General features: G+C 25.0%; 1 protein-coding gene across 3 annotated transcripts; it reads left to right on the top strand.

The window, feature by feature from the left end:
* The first annotated feature begins 2,308 nt into the window (after positions 1-2,308).
* Positions 2,309-16,543, top strand: LOC112598865 (multidrug resistance protein 1A-like). Of its 3 annotated transcripts, XM_025345510.1 has the most exons (29): positions 2,313-2,393; positions 2,577-2,666; positions 5,454-5,499; positions 8,070-8,204; positions 9,208-9,308; positions 9,393-9,525; positions 9,686-9,819; positions 9,908-10,079; positions 10,136-10,260; positions 10,325-10,496; positions 10,562-10,786; positions 10,865-10,990; positions 11,254-11,457; positions 11,532-11,783; positions 11,856-12,089; positions 12,189-12,247; positions 12,332-12,524; positions 12,587-12,687; positions 12,757-12,850; positions 13,519-13,662; positions 13,728-13,829; positions 13,891-14,052; positions 14,109-14,312; positions 14,534-14,775; positions 14,842-14,998; positions 15,076-15,270; positions 15,395-15,601; positions 15,668-15,811; positions 15,883-16,543. In XM_025345510.1, exons 2-29 carry the CDS (start codon positions 2,587-2,589, stop codon positions 16,096-16,098), a joined length of 4,359 nt encoding a protein of 1,452 aa, XP_025201295.1. In that variant the 5' UTR covers positions 2,313-2,393; positions 2,577-2,586; the 3' UTR covers positions 16,099-16,543. The 3 variants fall into 3 exon arrangements, with proteins under 3 accessions (XP_025201297.1, XP_025201295.1, XP_025201296.1); XM_025345511.1 differs by lacking the exons at positions 2,313-2,393; positions 5,454-5,499 and having other exon boundaries at positions 2,579-2,666; positions 15,883-16,542; XM_025345512.1 differs by lacking the exons at positions 15,076-15,270; positions 15,395-15,601; positions 15,668-15,811; positions 15,883-16,543 and having other exon boundaries at positions 2,309-2,393; positions 14,859-14,994.
* Positions 16,544-17,426: the final 883 nt, after the last annotated feature.

Below are 17,426 nucleotides of genomic sequence, written 5' to 3'. Positions count from 1 at the left end.
ATATTAATTATAATATTATTCGATATAATATTAGTTACCTATTATAGTTATTATAAGTTATGAATTTTACAATTGTATTTTGATATTAATTAATAATGACGATACATTAAATACGTTTATTTACTCCAAACACAATTTTTAGTAGGTAGCTAACATAATTACTTATAACTTATAAGTAAAGCGCGAATTTGTATGTATTTGTATATTTATTCTGATTGATCATATATGCTAAATGAGCACAAAATTTGTTTCATGACACAACGATTTAAAAAATGAAACTTTTTAGAGCATATTTTACATATTTTGACATTTTTCAATTTTAATTACCTACATACCTATTTCATTTTTTTGTGCATATATTGATGTTTTTTTTTTAAATATATTTTAAATATATACTGTTGCAGTCTATTATAAGAAAAAAAAATATTATATTTTTATAATTTCGATTAATATCAAAATAAATTGTTAGTTAAAGACGGTTTTTCCAATTATGACCTAAGATCAATAATCAGAGAAATAAAATACTTATACCTACATAAGAAAATATCGATTACAATCATGATTGAATATTTATATTATTTCACTATTGATCAAAAAATAAGTATTTTATGCGTATTTTATTTTTAGTGCAAATATTTATGCATATATTTAAGATTTTTTTGCGCATAATATTTGCTTGGTTTTTAATGCATATATAAATCCGCACAATTATAAGTAAACAATATGTAACAAGCTGCATTATGCACACTGCACAGAATAATAAACGGCGAAAATGCCTTTTTATTCATTTCCAAAAGGAACGTCTTACGTCGTGTATTTTTAGCTTTGTATACCATGGGCATGATCCCTGTATTTGCTGTTTTTTTCTCCCACATCCTATTCCGACGGGCCTTTGCTAGTTTCATCTGAAACCTGCTGCAATGACGACGAGGTGATTGGATTTTAACTTCTGCGGTTGAAGTCCTCACTGCTGCATTTACTATAACAATCATACGCTTCATCTGCGGTTCCGCATAGTTTGCTAACAGAATTGGCGATGAGCATTTTGCGGAGGGTGTTTTTGTTTAGTCTGTTGTTCGAGACTGCGACGGGCTCAACTCTATCACCATCACAGCTCGTAGTTAAAATGTTGATGTTTAGCATATAACTAATATATTTTATGTTTATCAAACTGGGGAGTTCTCGACTTGACATCAGTCATCAGTAGTAATATTCTGCATGATTTCTTTATGAATATATTTACGATAAGTTTACGTTATGAGAATTGAATGGACCATTTGATGTGCTCTTTGAAACAATATTAAAAGCAAACAGTTGGACAGCTATCACACGAATATTTAATATCTTAACACTTTAATGGTTGACAATATCAACAACAGGTTCTTAATTATTTATTTATTTTATTAATTATAGTCTATTTGGGCCAAAATAATTTACAAAATGAACAGAAAATAACAGTTGTTATAAAATGCTTATTAAAATTAAGTTTTAAATTCAGTTACTTATTTAAAACCTAGACATAAACAGTAAAGTTTAATTTAGTTATCAAAATAAAAGTCAAAAATCAAGGAATTCCCTTTTAACATAGAGGATTTAGACTCTAATTAATCCTCTAAATTTTAGAGGCTCATTAAAGCTTTTTAATTAAAAATAAAAAGGTACATAAAAAAAAGTCGCAGAATGAGTAATAAAAACAGGAACATCCCTATTTATTTTTTCAAGTATTTCAGAACAATTTTTTTATACTATTTAATAATTTATGAATAAAAGATATGCCATTCACTATTATTATTTATTATAGTCTAAAGGTATATTTTTATGCTTGCTTCGAAATAATTGAGTGGAAAAGTTACCAATAAATTTATAACCACTAAATTACTATAATAATAAATAATTATTCAAAATGTAATTATCATTATTGACATACTGGCATTTTGACATTTTAAACATATTATAGATACTAAGATACCTATGTATTACCTAATTTATATTAGTATGTAATTAGGGAATATGGGATTATGGTAGTATATAATATATATATATATATTTATTTACAATCATTCTGATTGAATTTATGAACAAATAAATTATATAATAAAATATTATATACTAAATATAAAATAGAATATTGTTGATTCCAGCATAAGAACGAGTTGTCAGTAGGTTATAGGTGCTAGGTATATAGGAAGTGGAACTATGAAAGAAAATGTAACCAATCACACTATAAGTTGAACATACTTATACAACATCATATGCCATCTACCATAACACGTGTGTTCAAGTCTTGGAATAATCGAAATAGGAATACTAACTCAGTTTATCATCAGACAACGATACGACACATCGTTTGTCGTTCGCATCTTACTGTTCACAATTATTCGTTCATTAGATAAGTAGGTACCTACTTGTTATTTATTGGGTAAATTATACTTTTAATAAAATTAGCATTGACCTATCCACATACTTATATAATTTAATTTTTATTAAAATTAATATAATTTATGTGTTAAACGTTTAAAAAAGAGTGTGAATTTTGTGAATTTTTTTTATTTGGTTTAAATTTAAATTTTATTCAGTTGAATTGCCATGTTCGGTAAAAAAAATGAAGAAACTGTCGGATTATTAAAAGTTTCAGCTAATAAACTAGACAGGAATACCAAATATGGGTAAGTTAATTATAATATTGTCTATAATTCTAATTATAAAATACCTAGGTACCTATAACTTATAGTCTATAGTGTTGATTACCTAGTTAGGCAGATAGTTCGATCTAACATAAATATTAGTCTACCAGTGAAGTAACACTAATGCAGATTTTTGAGAAAAATTATTAAGTACCTTCTATTAATACTATTAAATTTATAACCAATGTTATTATTATAATGATTTTTATTATTCCATTAAATGATATCTTACCTGGCTTACTTACTAATGTCTTTGTTTTATAAACATATATAACTTAAGCTTAAGACAATTTGTTTTTAGCAGTTCCAATTATATGAAATAACCTTAATATTAAAGTGAATTGATTTGACCTATTATCAAACTTTAAGGTAAGAATATTATTTGTTTTTTAACGATGTTTTAATTTTTAAGCAAGATACGGGAATTTTTAAATTGTAATATCTTGTATAATCATAATTTTCTTAAAATTTAAATGAAAACACAGATTTTATTATGTAAGTGTGTGATTTTAATCTTAAAATCGATAATATGTCTATATATTTTATTGGTAAAAGTTACAAGATAAAATTGGAAATGCTGAACATTAATTTGTTGTTACTTGTCTTAAATGTTTGCAAGACAGAGAAATCACATACAAGTGTGATGTCCTTTTAATATGTCATAATGTGACGTAATATGACTATGTATGTGACATTTTCTCCCTCAAATTACTTGTTAAATTTTCTTTTCAACCGCGCGTACGATAAGGATCGCTAATAACTAATAAAAACCCCATCTATTCATTTCTCTACCTATACATTTCAATTGTTTTACTTTTGTCTTGTTAAATAATTTCATACCATGTATACGTGTAAATGTTTGATGTTTTTTTTGTATTGTACTTCAATCTGTAATGTGAGTTATGACTTAGCAAATTCTGTTTGCCGTAAGGTAAAAAATTTCCAATTTTATGTTTTATTTTATTTTAAAAATATTCATAATATAATCAATATAAATCTGTGCAAGTATAGGTGGGTATACTTAATAATAGTATCGTTTCTAATAAACTAATCGAATTATAAAAAAACTATTTTTATTTTACAAAACAACATTTCCGTACAACAAATAAGTGAAATAAAATTTTAAATACTTTAATCTTTTAATTGAAAATTTTCTTGGTTATGATAACAATTATTGAATATTGACGAATAAATTATAAGAGTAAGTAAGACTCCAATGAAGCCAAAACAAGTTGGTTTACTTTCCTACTGGCCCTACCAATATCAAATATAAATTAAAAGTATCACAATTTACTAGCCAAATCGTATTAAACTATTGTAGATTTATTCCTATTATAATAATAGAAATTTTGTTTTAAAAATCATGTTTATTTCAGATATTAGATAAATGATATAACTGCTTAACAATAACATACTAACATATCAGTACTCAGTATTAGCTTCAATATGCATTATATATTATATTATATAGTTTAGTATTTGATCTTTAGAATAAAACTGATAAGTGATAACCTATAAAATGTAAGGTTAAAAATAAAAAGATTATTGTGTATATATGTGATGTGATTTGTAAGTGACGTTTGTGTATAACCACAACTATTTTATATTTTGATATCTACGTTTGCTATTAGACAATAAACATTTTACAAATAATCTATAGGTACATTATTATTTATCTAATAAACCTTTAAATAGAATAATAATGTTATAAAATATAAATATAGGTTTGTATTAAAACTTTTAATATACAAATTTAAAGGATGGATAAGGTTTATACTGTAGCCTGTAAGAGTTAGGCATTTATTTCCTCTTTCTCAACTCGTAACAGTGGCGTGGTGAAGATAATTTGTTGAGGCCTGTGCCTCGACATAAAAGGGTGGGTAGTGGGGTATACTGATGTGAGGCCAATGGCCATGAGATTATGAGAATAATATGAGACTGACTTGTCATAATAGATAATTAAATGTTAACAAATAACAAACCGTTGCAATTAATGCTTTTGGAAATTCGTCGGAAGTACTAAAAAAAGCATTAATTTTCAAATGATGCATAGTCCCGTGCATAGTTATACAATATTACAATGTAATATAATACAAATAAATTTATAAATATAAATATATTACAACGTTTGTCTTGATTATATATTTATATATTGCTCGTAATTCGTATTGATTTAAATACTTGGACACATCTTTAAAAATTATTCCTAAAAATATTTTATTACATTTTTAAAAGGAGGTACTGTATTGGTTGTAACGGTGGTAGTAGTAGTAAAAATAAAAATGCATGGGGCCTCACACACAAAAAATGTTCTACACGCCGCTGACTCGTAAGATAGTTGAAAATCGTATAGTATGTTATTAATTGTTATACATTTGAAGATTTTGATAAATTATATTCATATATTTTATATTTCAAAAATTGTATTGTTGTAATGAATGTCTAAATAAACCACATAGCTTGATTAAATTACAATTAATTATTTTATAGTTAAAAATGTTGTAAAACATTACATTTTTATAACTAAGGGTTAATAGTTTAATATAAGGTTGCTAAACTCGTAAATAATTCTAATAATAACTAAAACCAAAAATCTAAAATTTATTTATTTTATTTTACGCAATGAAATATTCAAAATATGTAGATCAATTTTTAGATCATACTGAATTTATTTATTTATATCACAAATTTATCATTATACTCATTTCAAGTAATAATTTATAAAATACATGTGTATTCTTTTTGTATTTATAAATTGTATTGTTTTAGAACTGTAGAAAAAAATGAAAAGAAAAAACATACTATTCGTAGCTTGGTAAGTACTAATCAAATTTAATAAATGTTTAAAAAAAAAAATTGTAATTATCATCCATTTACAAAAAATATATTTTTTGAAATTTGAACTACTTTTTAATTATTTTAAAATGTTTTCAAGAATTCAAATATCTCTTTTTAAATGTACGATTTATTCTTAAATTACTAAAATTGTAATTCTTTTTCATCCATTAGTTTTATATTAATAATAATATACTTAATTAGATCAAGTTATGTTTTTAGAGTACTTAGTAATGTAGTATGTAAAAATGTAAGATAGTAAAAACATATAGATGTAGACTATCAGAATTTTAATCTTCCTACTCATGTTTCAAATCTCATCATTATAAGACAGTATATGCAGTTGTGGTGTTGTGCCCTCTCCACTCACTGGTCACCGATCACGCACAAATAGGTATAGTAAGAATTTAAAAAACGGGTTTTAGTGAAATTTGTTTATATTATAATATATAATATATTAACTATATAACTACACAATCATCGCCGGTTATCATGACAATAATACAAAATGCAACTTGATCTTCCTAACCTCGAAATTAATAATACAAGTATCAAGTTAGAAGATGTATTGAGATAATGGATCTAATAGGTCCGTGAATGTAGGTATAACATACCTAACGTATAATCAAATTTTTATGCCGGATATAGAGTTTAATTATATTTTACATTAAAATTATATATTCAAGAAATATCATATGATATACCTTGATATAGGTATTAATTAATAAATATTAATAATAGTAAAAATTATTACGTAATTTAAATTTACTTGTTATTGTAATCAGCACAGCTAATATTAAACTATTTTAGTTGTTTAATTTTTAGACTATCAACGTTAAATTTTATCGGTTAATCAGTTAAGAGTTTAGATGTTATGTCATAATTCGTAGGCACCTGTATTGCTTCAGTCATACATCATATTATTCATATTCATATACATTTTACATTTCGAATGATTCATTTAAATCTAATATTTTTAATACTTGATTGAATTCATTATTTTCAATTTTAGAAAAAGGTGAGAATATTATCTAGAGCCCTTATATTAAAAAAAAACATACATAAAAGAAGCTCTACATTATATTTTGGATAATTAGATTCTGAATGGAGATCATAGGCGTAGTTGGGGAGCTTAGCCCACCAATTTGAAAAATAGCCCTTCCCCAAATGCAAACGAAGCCTTCCTCGAGTCAGTACATGTGTACTCCTAAGATGGTTACAGTCCTCCCAAAAAATTTGACCACCCTACGCCTATAGTGGAGATTAATGTATTTATTTTACAAAATGTGTGGTTTTTGTCTGTATGCACAATAAATAGAAGAAACAAATGTTTGATTTCAACTTTAAAAGTGATTTTGGATGAAAAAAAATGCATCTAGTTTGTATTTTAAACAGGTCAAAATCAAGAATTCTCAATATTTTTCAAAATAATCATGAAAAATAAACCAACTATTAAGAAAAAAGAAGAATTTTTTCTCAAATCAGTTTTTGTAAAAATTAATTTTGTTTAATTAAAAACAAATAAGATCAAATACTTGAAATTTTCGTAGATTGTTAATATTCCTATACATAGAATATTTCTCAAAATATTTTTATTTTTTTTTTTTTTTTTTTTGAGCTATTTGAGACATTTTCAATTTTTAATTTTTTTTTTATTTAAATGTTAATAAAAACATCAGGTATGGACTGGTAAATACGGGCATGAGGTGCTAAATAATTTAAAGGTCAAATAACAACATTAAATCGGCAAATTTAAATTATATAGATTATGCACTATTTAGGTATAGGCACTTGAAATTTGAAAAAAAAATTAATAACGATAAAAGGTTATTTGTTGAGTCAAAATTCTTGAAAATTGAATACAAGACCCTATAGAAGTTATTTCTAACAACTATAAAAAAAATATTTAAAATATATAGATAAGAACATTTTTTTAAATACAAGTAAAAATATTTAAAATATTCTTCAAATTCTAAAAATTTACAAATTAAATATTTTGTAATATAAAATTTATTAAATCTTCGATTTTTATAGCCATGATTTGAAAGTTTAATAAAATGTTCCGCTTAAGTAACTAATAATGGAACAATAAAATTTAAAAATAAACAATCACAATTCTTAACTTCACTACAGATATTTGAACAAAATTACATATTTTAAGTATGAAAAACTATATTAATTATTTTGTTATTATTCAAATATTATTCGTCGGAACTCAAAAATTTTATTTATTTTATATATTTAATTATACGCAATGCTAATTTCAAAATATTTAGATTTTATTTATTTATACTTTAAACCTTCATACTTTTTATGACGATGTGATTTCAACTCAAAAGTTAAGAACTCACAACAATAATATAATATGGTATACAAATCATAAATTATTCATCAAATATTATAATATTAAAAGTTATAACTTTTATATAACTATACATATATTTACTTATATATTAATTTTAATTTTTAATTCTTAGATTTAAATACTTTATTGTACATTAATTATTAACTAATTAATTTTAACTTAACTGATTTAAGTTAATTTTTTAGTTTCGATATGCTAGCAAAGCTGATGTGGTACTTATGTCCATTGGCATCTTATGCTCGGTCATTCATGGATCGAGCTTTCCTATCCTGGCATTGGTATTTGGTCAAATGACCAATGTATTTATCAAACAAGCATCGGTACGTAATATCACAGAATATGGTAATATATAAAAATCTTAAGTTGATAAAATTAGTAAGACATCTAAAATAATGTGTGTATTTTTTAAATTAATATAGAAGAATAGTATTGTTTAGGTTTTTCAGATATGCTTACATTTTTAAAGATAGTTTTATATTTGATAAAAATAATTATTAAGAATAGGTACCTACTAAAATATGGTTACCATTGTTACCAAAGAGATTCTATCGAATCCCAAATTGTGGCTATAAACGTATAGTACATATTTTTGGGCTGGATCATTTTAATCAAAAAATGAGATACCGTTTTCTACTACTTTTCATTTCCCCGCAACCCTAAAAATGCCCAAGTTAGGTACTTTTAATTTTTCTTCACACGTTTTTTAATTAGAATCATAGATATCTATTTTCCTCCAAGTATAAAGATTAGGTATGTAATCGATTTTTCATATATTTTATGAAATTATGACATAAATAACTTAATTGTTTTTTAATCATCGCATATTTTATAAGGAAGATTATATATATATATTTATATAATATTCTTTTTACTAATAATATATCGATAATTAAAAAATTTAATTTAATAACGATTATTTGTTTATTGTAATACTAAATTGTCTAAATTTTAAAAGTGTAATAACTTTCTATATTTAACCACAATAGTTTTTATTTTTTATTTATATGTTATTTGATATTTACCTATAGGCGTACTAACAATAATATCTTGACCAAAAGATGAAAAGTACCTACCTATTTAAATTAATTAGAGTATGACAATATTTTATTTTAATAATGGAGTAAAATACTCAAGATTTTTTTTTTAGTAAACAATAGAGAAATGCGGTATCTCATAATTGAAAGTAATTGGTTATGGCCATTTTTTATACCATGTAGGTACATTTTACTTGGTATAGATAATCTTTATGTTTTACCAATATTATCTATATCTACTGAAAATAACTCACAAGTCACAGGACAATATATCTTATAATCTTATTAGGATTCACCTTTAAATGTTGAAAGTTCTACACTTGGAGCATTCTTTATGTCTGAAATGGAAAGAATGAGTACTGTTAAAACTATTACAGAAATTAATTCGAGGTGAGTGAATTAAGGTACCAATAATAACTTATTAATTATTTATCAATTTTATTATTATTATTTCAACACATTTTTTAATTTTAGACAAACAACAGACATTCCAAGTCAATCTAGTTATGACATGTTAAGCCCTGAAGAATTTTATAACTATATGACTAAGTATTCTTTATATTACTTATATATAGGATGCATAGTATTACTTGCTGCATTCATACAAGTAAGACAAATTTCAATAATTATAGAATTAGTGTAATTGATTAAGTACCTGGTTTATAAATATTAAATAAGAACTGAAAGTAATTATAAATTTTTTATAATAGAAGGTACTTCCTAATACTAATTATGAAATCATAAATTACTACAATTATCCTTTTTAGACTTATTGTTGGGAGATTGCTTGTGAAAGACAAGTTCATCGATTGCATAAGGAATTTTATAGCCAAATCCTTAGACAAGAAATTAGTTGGTATGACTTAAGTGATGATGGAGATTTAACAACAAAGTTATCAGAGTATGAAATTATGAGTGATAATTTTTATTCAAAATTATTAACTTTTATTCAAAATTTAGTTCTATAAGAATGTATTTTTATTTTTTAGCGATCTGGAAAAATTTCGTGAAGGTATTAGCAGTAAATTCAGTATGATTACACAATACATAAGCACTCTTTTCACTGGTATACTAATTGGAATTTATGTCAATTGGAGATTAACTTCAGTCATACTTTGTATCACACCATTTTTAGTTGCCATTTCTGGAGCACTAGCTATAGTAAAATGTTTGATCTAAAATAGTGCTATATGAAAATTTATTTTATTTTGTTACAGGTTTCAGCAAGTACAGCCGTTAGAGAGCAAATCAAATATGGCTTTGCTGGAAGTATAGCTAAAGAGGTCTTATTAAATATCCGGACAGTAGCAGCATTTGGAGGAGAACTTAGAGAATCTAAAAGGTAGATTAAATATGACGTCAAAGAAATATTCTTGTTAAAATATAAATACAAACCAATGTTATAGATATAAGATAGCTATAGAAGAAGGTCGAAAATTAGTTATGAAAAAATACTATGTGTTCTCAATATTGTTGGGTTCTATATTTGTGATCATATATTCAGCATATGGAATAGGATTCTGGTATGGATCTAATTTAATTGTTAATAAAATTTCATCGCCTGGGAGCATTTTCACGGTACCTACCTGATTCAAAAATGATTACATAATTTAAATTTTAATACTATAATTAATGTACCTCAGGTATTTTTTAGTGTAATGGCTGGAGCTTTTTCTGTGGGAAATGCTTTACCATTTATAAATTTAGTAAGCATAGCTATTGGAGCAGCATCAAATATATTTGATATAATTGATAATAAACCCAAAATTGATCCTTATTCATCACAAGGAAAAAAAATTAATAAAATTCAAGGAAAAATTGAATTTAAAAATGTTTACTTTACCTATCCAACAAAATGTTCTACATCAGTAAGCTATACTATTTGTATCATAGATACAATTGCTACAATAATAGAAAGTAAAATATTGTTAATTGTTTAAATAAAGATTTTGAATAACTTATCATTAACAATTGAATCTGGGCAAACTGTAGCATTGGTCGGTTCTAATGGAAGTGGTAAAAGTACAATTGGAAGTTTATTATTACGTTTCTATGATCCTACAGAAGGTCAAGTAAGTAAAATTGACAATTGTATTCTTTTTAGCATAAGCCAGTTTCTAAAAAGTAATAAAATTAGGACTTAACCCTTACCACTGAAAGTAGACAGAGAAATGTATATTATGTATAGTAGTATATTATTTTATTTAGCTGAAATTAATTTTTTTAAGGCAAACATTGAAAAACTAGAGTGCACATTTTGTGCTCTAAAACATACTATAATAGGCCCTTGTAATAATGATAATTTAAAGTAATAATGATAAATTATTTTCTTTAGGTATTGTTGGATAATTTTGATTTAAAATATTTAAATGTACATTGGCTTCGTCAAAACATTGGAGTTATAACTCAAGCACCAGTATTATTTAGTGTTTCCATTGCTGAAAACATCAGATATGGTCAATCAGATTGTACTCGACAAGATATTATAGCTGCTGCAATGACAGCTAATGCCCATAGTTTTATCATAAAATTACCTAAGGTTAAATATTGTTTATATTAATCTAATAATCTTACTTTTTGAAAAATCTGGACATATAAATAAAATGTGTACAGGGTTATGATACATTAATTGGGGACAAAGGTTTTCAACTTTCCGGTGATCAAAAACAGAGAATTAATATTGCAAGAGCTTTAGTCAAAGATCCAAAAATATTATTATTGGACGAAGCTACTTTAGGGCTAGATGCACAAAGTGAAGAAATTGTACAAGAAGCCTTGGATAAAGCTCAACAAGATAGAAGTACTATTATTCTTACTCATAGACTGTCCACATTACGAAATATTGATATTATTTTTGTTTTACAAGTATAACTCTAAATCACATAAATATTTATAAATTTTGTTGATACAATTATTGTTATAAATTTAATTGTGTAGGATGGACATATAGTAGAGTCTGGGACACATGACATTTTGATGTCAAGGAATGGCCTATATACAAATTTATTTAACACCCAAGTGAAACAAGAAAATAATAAAAGTAATGGAGAGGATTCTTTAGAATCTGATGGAGATATAATAGATGAGTCTACATCAGATAATAAAAGTATGAATGTAGAATATGTTACACCATCAACAAGTCAACCTGAGAACAAACAAATTAGTTTAAAAGTAAGTTTAATTAAATACAATAGGCAAGTAGATATAAGCATTTAACTTTGTACTTCTTAGAAACTCAATTATTCTTGTTTTTCTTAAATTTTAAATTAGAATCCAGAACTTAAATCTCATTCCAAAGTTGATGATGCTGTAGCCAATGAAAATATTGAGTATGTAATAAATAGTAATACATTAGTAATAATTTAAATTGTTTATAATTATTTTTTTTTTTAATTTTAATTAATTTATTTTAGAAATCAAGCTATAATTGATAGTGATAATACTGAAATCATAACAACAAGAAAGACATCAGTTTTAGAAAAATTTATTGAACCTGAAAATGTAGTCACAGATAATTTTTTTACTGAAAATAGTGATGGCTTTATTGTAAATGTTACTAGAAAAATATCTTCACGTAAAGTAAAACGTATCATCTATTTAGAACAAGTATGTAACTTTTGTTAAAATTTAAAATAAATTATTAATTTCTAACAGTTTTAAATATATAGGGAAGTACAGATAGTGAATTAGAATCAAGTGATAATCGTCCAAATAATTACAAAGGAAGTACCTCAATAAGATCAATGAGTCAATTTGATGATTATTCTCAGTAAGAGTCTACTTTGCATACATAAGCTTTAAGATTTTAATAATCAATTCATTCTAAATATTATATTAGATGGGAAACATCAGATATAGAATTTAATCAAAATACAGAATTTTCTTTGACTTCTAAAAATGGTTATCAATACATTAACAAACAAAATATTTTGGTAATTTTTACTAAAAATTATGTATTTATTTTATGTTAGTATTTAATAATGTATAAAATTGGGTAAGTTCATTAATTTTTCTAACTCTTTAAAGTTAAGTTAATCTAATTTTTAACCTATAACTTATAAGTTAAGTTTAAAGAAAGTAACTTTTTAATATATCATAACATTAGTATATTTTTAAATGCTGAACTGGGTTATCTAGTAGGTAATGTTATTGTTGAAAGATTTGAAATTAATATTTTGTTTGGAAAGGTTGAAATTTTCTATGGAAATGCGTATAAAGTTTTATTTATTTACATTCCTTGTAACATTAAAACTTTTCAACACATTAATGTCCAACTTTGTCTAGGTAAAATAAACTTTATATTTGAAAATGTATATTCCCGCCGAAGTACTATCGCTGGATGGTGTCTTCAAATCATGTACTTTTCATGCAAAATAATATTAGTGTTATAAATATAAGTAAAAATTACTTGTAAATACTTTGATTATTAATAATTAGTAGTACCTATTGTTTTTTATTTCTATCATATTCACTTATGGTTATTATGCCATATAAGAGTAGGTACAGATTGTATAATTTTCTATGTGAAAAATTAAAATATTTAAAAATTATTAGGATTTATTAAATAATTATACATATATTTTATAAATTATTATTTCAGCCTGAAATTGAAAATGTTTGTACGGTGGATATACTTAGATTCAATTATCCAGAATGGCCATGGTTAGTGATGGGTTTTATAGGTTGTGTTTTAACCGGTGCCATAATGCCAGTGTTTTCTGTTTTTTATGGCCAAGTGTTTGCTGTTAGTATAAAATTGATCAATAGTCCAATAATTATATTATTATTATTTATTATTATTTTTTTAAGACATTCACACTTAAAGGCAATGATCTATTACAAGAAGCAGCTTTTTGGTCTAAAATGTTTATTATATTAGCTTTACTATCTGGATTAGCATGGTGGATGCAGGTAAAAAGTTAAAATTACAATATTACTATAGGTATTGTTTTTAATAAATTATTTTTTAAAGACCTTTGGATTTACCCACGCTTGTGAAAAGCTTATTATGCGTATGAGAATATATGCGTTTGAAAATGTATTACGTCAACCTGTATTCTGGTTTGATTTTAAAAGTTCATCACCTAGTGTTATTATCAACAGACTAGATAGAGAAGCTCCACTCGTGAAATCTGCAAGTATAGTTAACAAACAAACATTTAAAAATATCTAAGATTTTTATTATTTTAGGCTGGTAGTTTAAGAGTGGCTCAAATAATATCAGCATTTGTAACACTGTCATCTGCAATTATTATCTCTTTCGTGTTTGGCTGGAAATTTGCTATAGTATTAGTCATTGGTGTACCAATAATTGCTGGTGCTGCTTATAAACAATTAATGATGGTTCAAAAAAGTCAAAAACGAGATTTTGAATTTATGGCTAAAGCTAACGAGGTAAAAAAATTAGTAATTACAACTTTTATATCAATTATAGATCAATATTTTACATAAGTACAAGGTACTATGATTGAGTATACCAGCTAATATGCAAATCATGTAATATATAGTACCTGTATAGTGTATGGTATAATAAATATATTTTTGAATTTATTTAACTTTTAAGGCCTTATTTTTATGAATCTGTCTTACATACAAAGTTCATAAACTAATTATAGATTTCATCTGAAACTATTTCAAGTATAAAAACAGTTCAAAGTTTAGCACAAGAGTTAATGTTTGTTTCACTGTATGAAAGTAGTTTGATAGATCCATTTAAAACTGCTAAAAAACAAGCATTTTCATTTGCAATTATGTATGCTGTTTCTCAAGCCGTTATATATGGAATGTATTCAGTTTCATTTAGATATGGAGCATATCTTGTAGAAATTGGAGATATGTCAGCTACAGATATTTATAGGTAATACTGAAATAGATACATGTTAAATGTATATTATTGCTTTCTCTATTTAAATTTATTTCTTAGGGTGTTTTTTGCATTAGCATTTTGTGCTGCTTCTGTTGGTCAAACGTCAGCTTATCTGCAAGGGAGTTCTAGAGCTAAGAATGCAGCATCACTCATTTTTCAACTAATTTGGAGACAATCAGAAATTGACCCTCTATCAACTTCAGGATCCAAACCAGTAAAACCATATTACATAATAAAATTATCATAATATGTCAATAATATTATATTTAATGTATTTAATTTACCATACAGACAATTAAAGGCAAAGTCCAATTTAAAGATGTCATATTTCAGTATCCTTCCGAACCCAATGTACATGTATTGCAAGGTATTAACTTTATAGTTGAACCTGGTAAGACATTGGCAATAGTTGGTGAATCTGGATGTGGTAAAAGCACTATAGTATCTTTACTTGAACGGTTCTATGATCCATCAAAAGGAATGATTGTATGTTGTTTGATTTATAAATAATAATTTATATGATTTATTAAATTTATACTAAATTATTATCAATATTAAAATAGTTATGATACCTAGACGTACTATTTATTGAAGTACAAATTTTATTTAGGAAGTTGATAATCATGATATACGAACAATGAATTTATGCCATTTAAGGCAAAATATTGGAATTGTTACTCAAAAGCCTATGTTATTTAACAGTTCAATAAGAGATAATATAGCATATGGTGTAGTCAACAGAGACGTCTCCATAAATGAAATAATTGATGTGGCAAAAAAAGCAAATATTCATAATTTTATAAAAACTTTAGCTGAAGTAAACGATAGTCAATATTTTGAAAGAAATTCATTTTTATATCTTAAATTAAATTTCTGTTTTTAGGGTTATAAAACACTGATTGAGGATAATGGAAGTCAATTGTCTGATGGACAAAAACAACAAATAGCAATTGCACGTGCATTAATTAGGAATCCTAAAATACTTTTAATAGATGAAGTTACAACAGCATTGGATACTGAAAATGAAGTAGTGAATTGATATATTATATAGAGTAGGCACTAAATATAATAATTTCTATCGCAATTTAATGTTTCCAGATTATGCAAGACATATTAGAGGCAGTTCGTAAAGATCGCACTTGCATTATTATTACTCATTGTCTTTCTACAATTCAATTAGCTGATTCTATTGCTGTAGTTCACAATGGTAAAATTGTTGAGCAAGGTAATCACGAAGAACTAAAAGCTAAAAAGAAATATTATTACAAGTTAATTACACGCCAAAAAGAATCATCTGATCAATCTCAGTTCTAAAAACATCATATGTAAATTAATGAATATGATCTAAAAATTATGTATATATAATTTATTTTTAACTACTGTTAATTTTTATGAAGTTGTTATTAAATATGATGATTTATGAACAGCACAAGCAGATGCGGATCCAAAAAAATTTTAACAGGGGTACTCAAAAAAAAATAAATATTGTTACACCTTTCTATTTTCTATTTGATTAATTAATGTTAACTTTTTTCAAATATCGCAATAAGTGACAACAACAGTGGAAAACACCATTAATATTATTATTATTTTTATTTTAAAAAATAACACAAATTATGTTGTTTATAATAAAAATGTATTTTGTTGATGACTTAGACGGCAGGGAGTGTGAAGCACACATCCCCTTGAATTTGTGCCTGAATTCAAGCATCATTTAAGAAATTATGTCTTCTTAAATGATTTAAAATAAAATATTTTCTACAAGTAAGCTTATTAGTTATAAAATATTTCAAAATTGAAATTTAATGATAAAAAAGTATACCAGTAATAAATATTACGTATGATTAGTAGTAATAACTTGTATCAGTTATACTAATAAGTAATAAGTAATAGTTATGCGATTACAAAATTATTTATAAAAACAGTTTATACAAACCAAGAAAACTTAAAAAACTATTTGTTAACATCTTTTTTATCATCTCAATAATTGTTCTATTAAATGAAAATCTTTAAAAAAATATTCAATTAATCTGTATATATAAATAAGACTGTCATGAGCAACTGATTCCTAATCAACAGAGAAATGAACCTATTAGAGTAGTGGTACCCAACCTTTTTAATTATGCAGACCACTGATTTTCTAAAAAAATCTTAGAGACCCCACTAATAGCACACCTATAAACGTATGCATATTATATATATTTATTATTTATTAAAAATAAAATAATTAACAAATAATTGTTTATTCAAAAAAAACTTTATTTAATTTAATCACAAATTAAACAATTTAATGTGATTTTTAACATTGCTTGTTCCCCATGATAGTCAATATCTGAATTAAAACTGGATAGTTTTAGCCTTAAATCACTCTCAACATTGAGTTTATTTCTATATTTATTAAAAAAAAAAAAAATTAAAGTAGAAAAAGCTTGTTTGTTCACACAGATAAGCTGTTGAAAAGTCCATCAAGTCTCTTAATGCAATTTTAGCATAATCTGCACATTCACACTGTGCACTTATAAAATTTACAAATAACACAGGTACCTATTTATAATAAACTAACTACAGGAGATAAAACTACAATACTCAATATATTAAATATTATATTACTCAATAGCAAACTGTTGTAGATTTTTTATCTC

This window comes from Melanaphis sacchari, unplaced genomic scaffold, assembly GCF_002803265.2.
Source record: "Melanaphis sacchari strain LSU unplaced genomic scaffold, SCAv2.0 Contig4_pilon_pilon, whole genome shotgun sequence".
NCBI lineage: Eukaryota > Metazoa > Arthropoda > Insecta > Hemiptera > Aphididae > Melanaphis > Melanaphis sacchari.
This window is presented reverse-complemented; position numbering and strand designations above follow the sequence as displayed.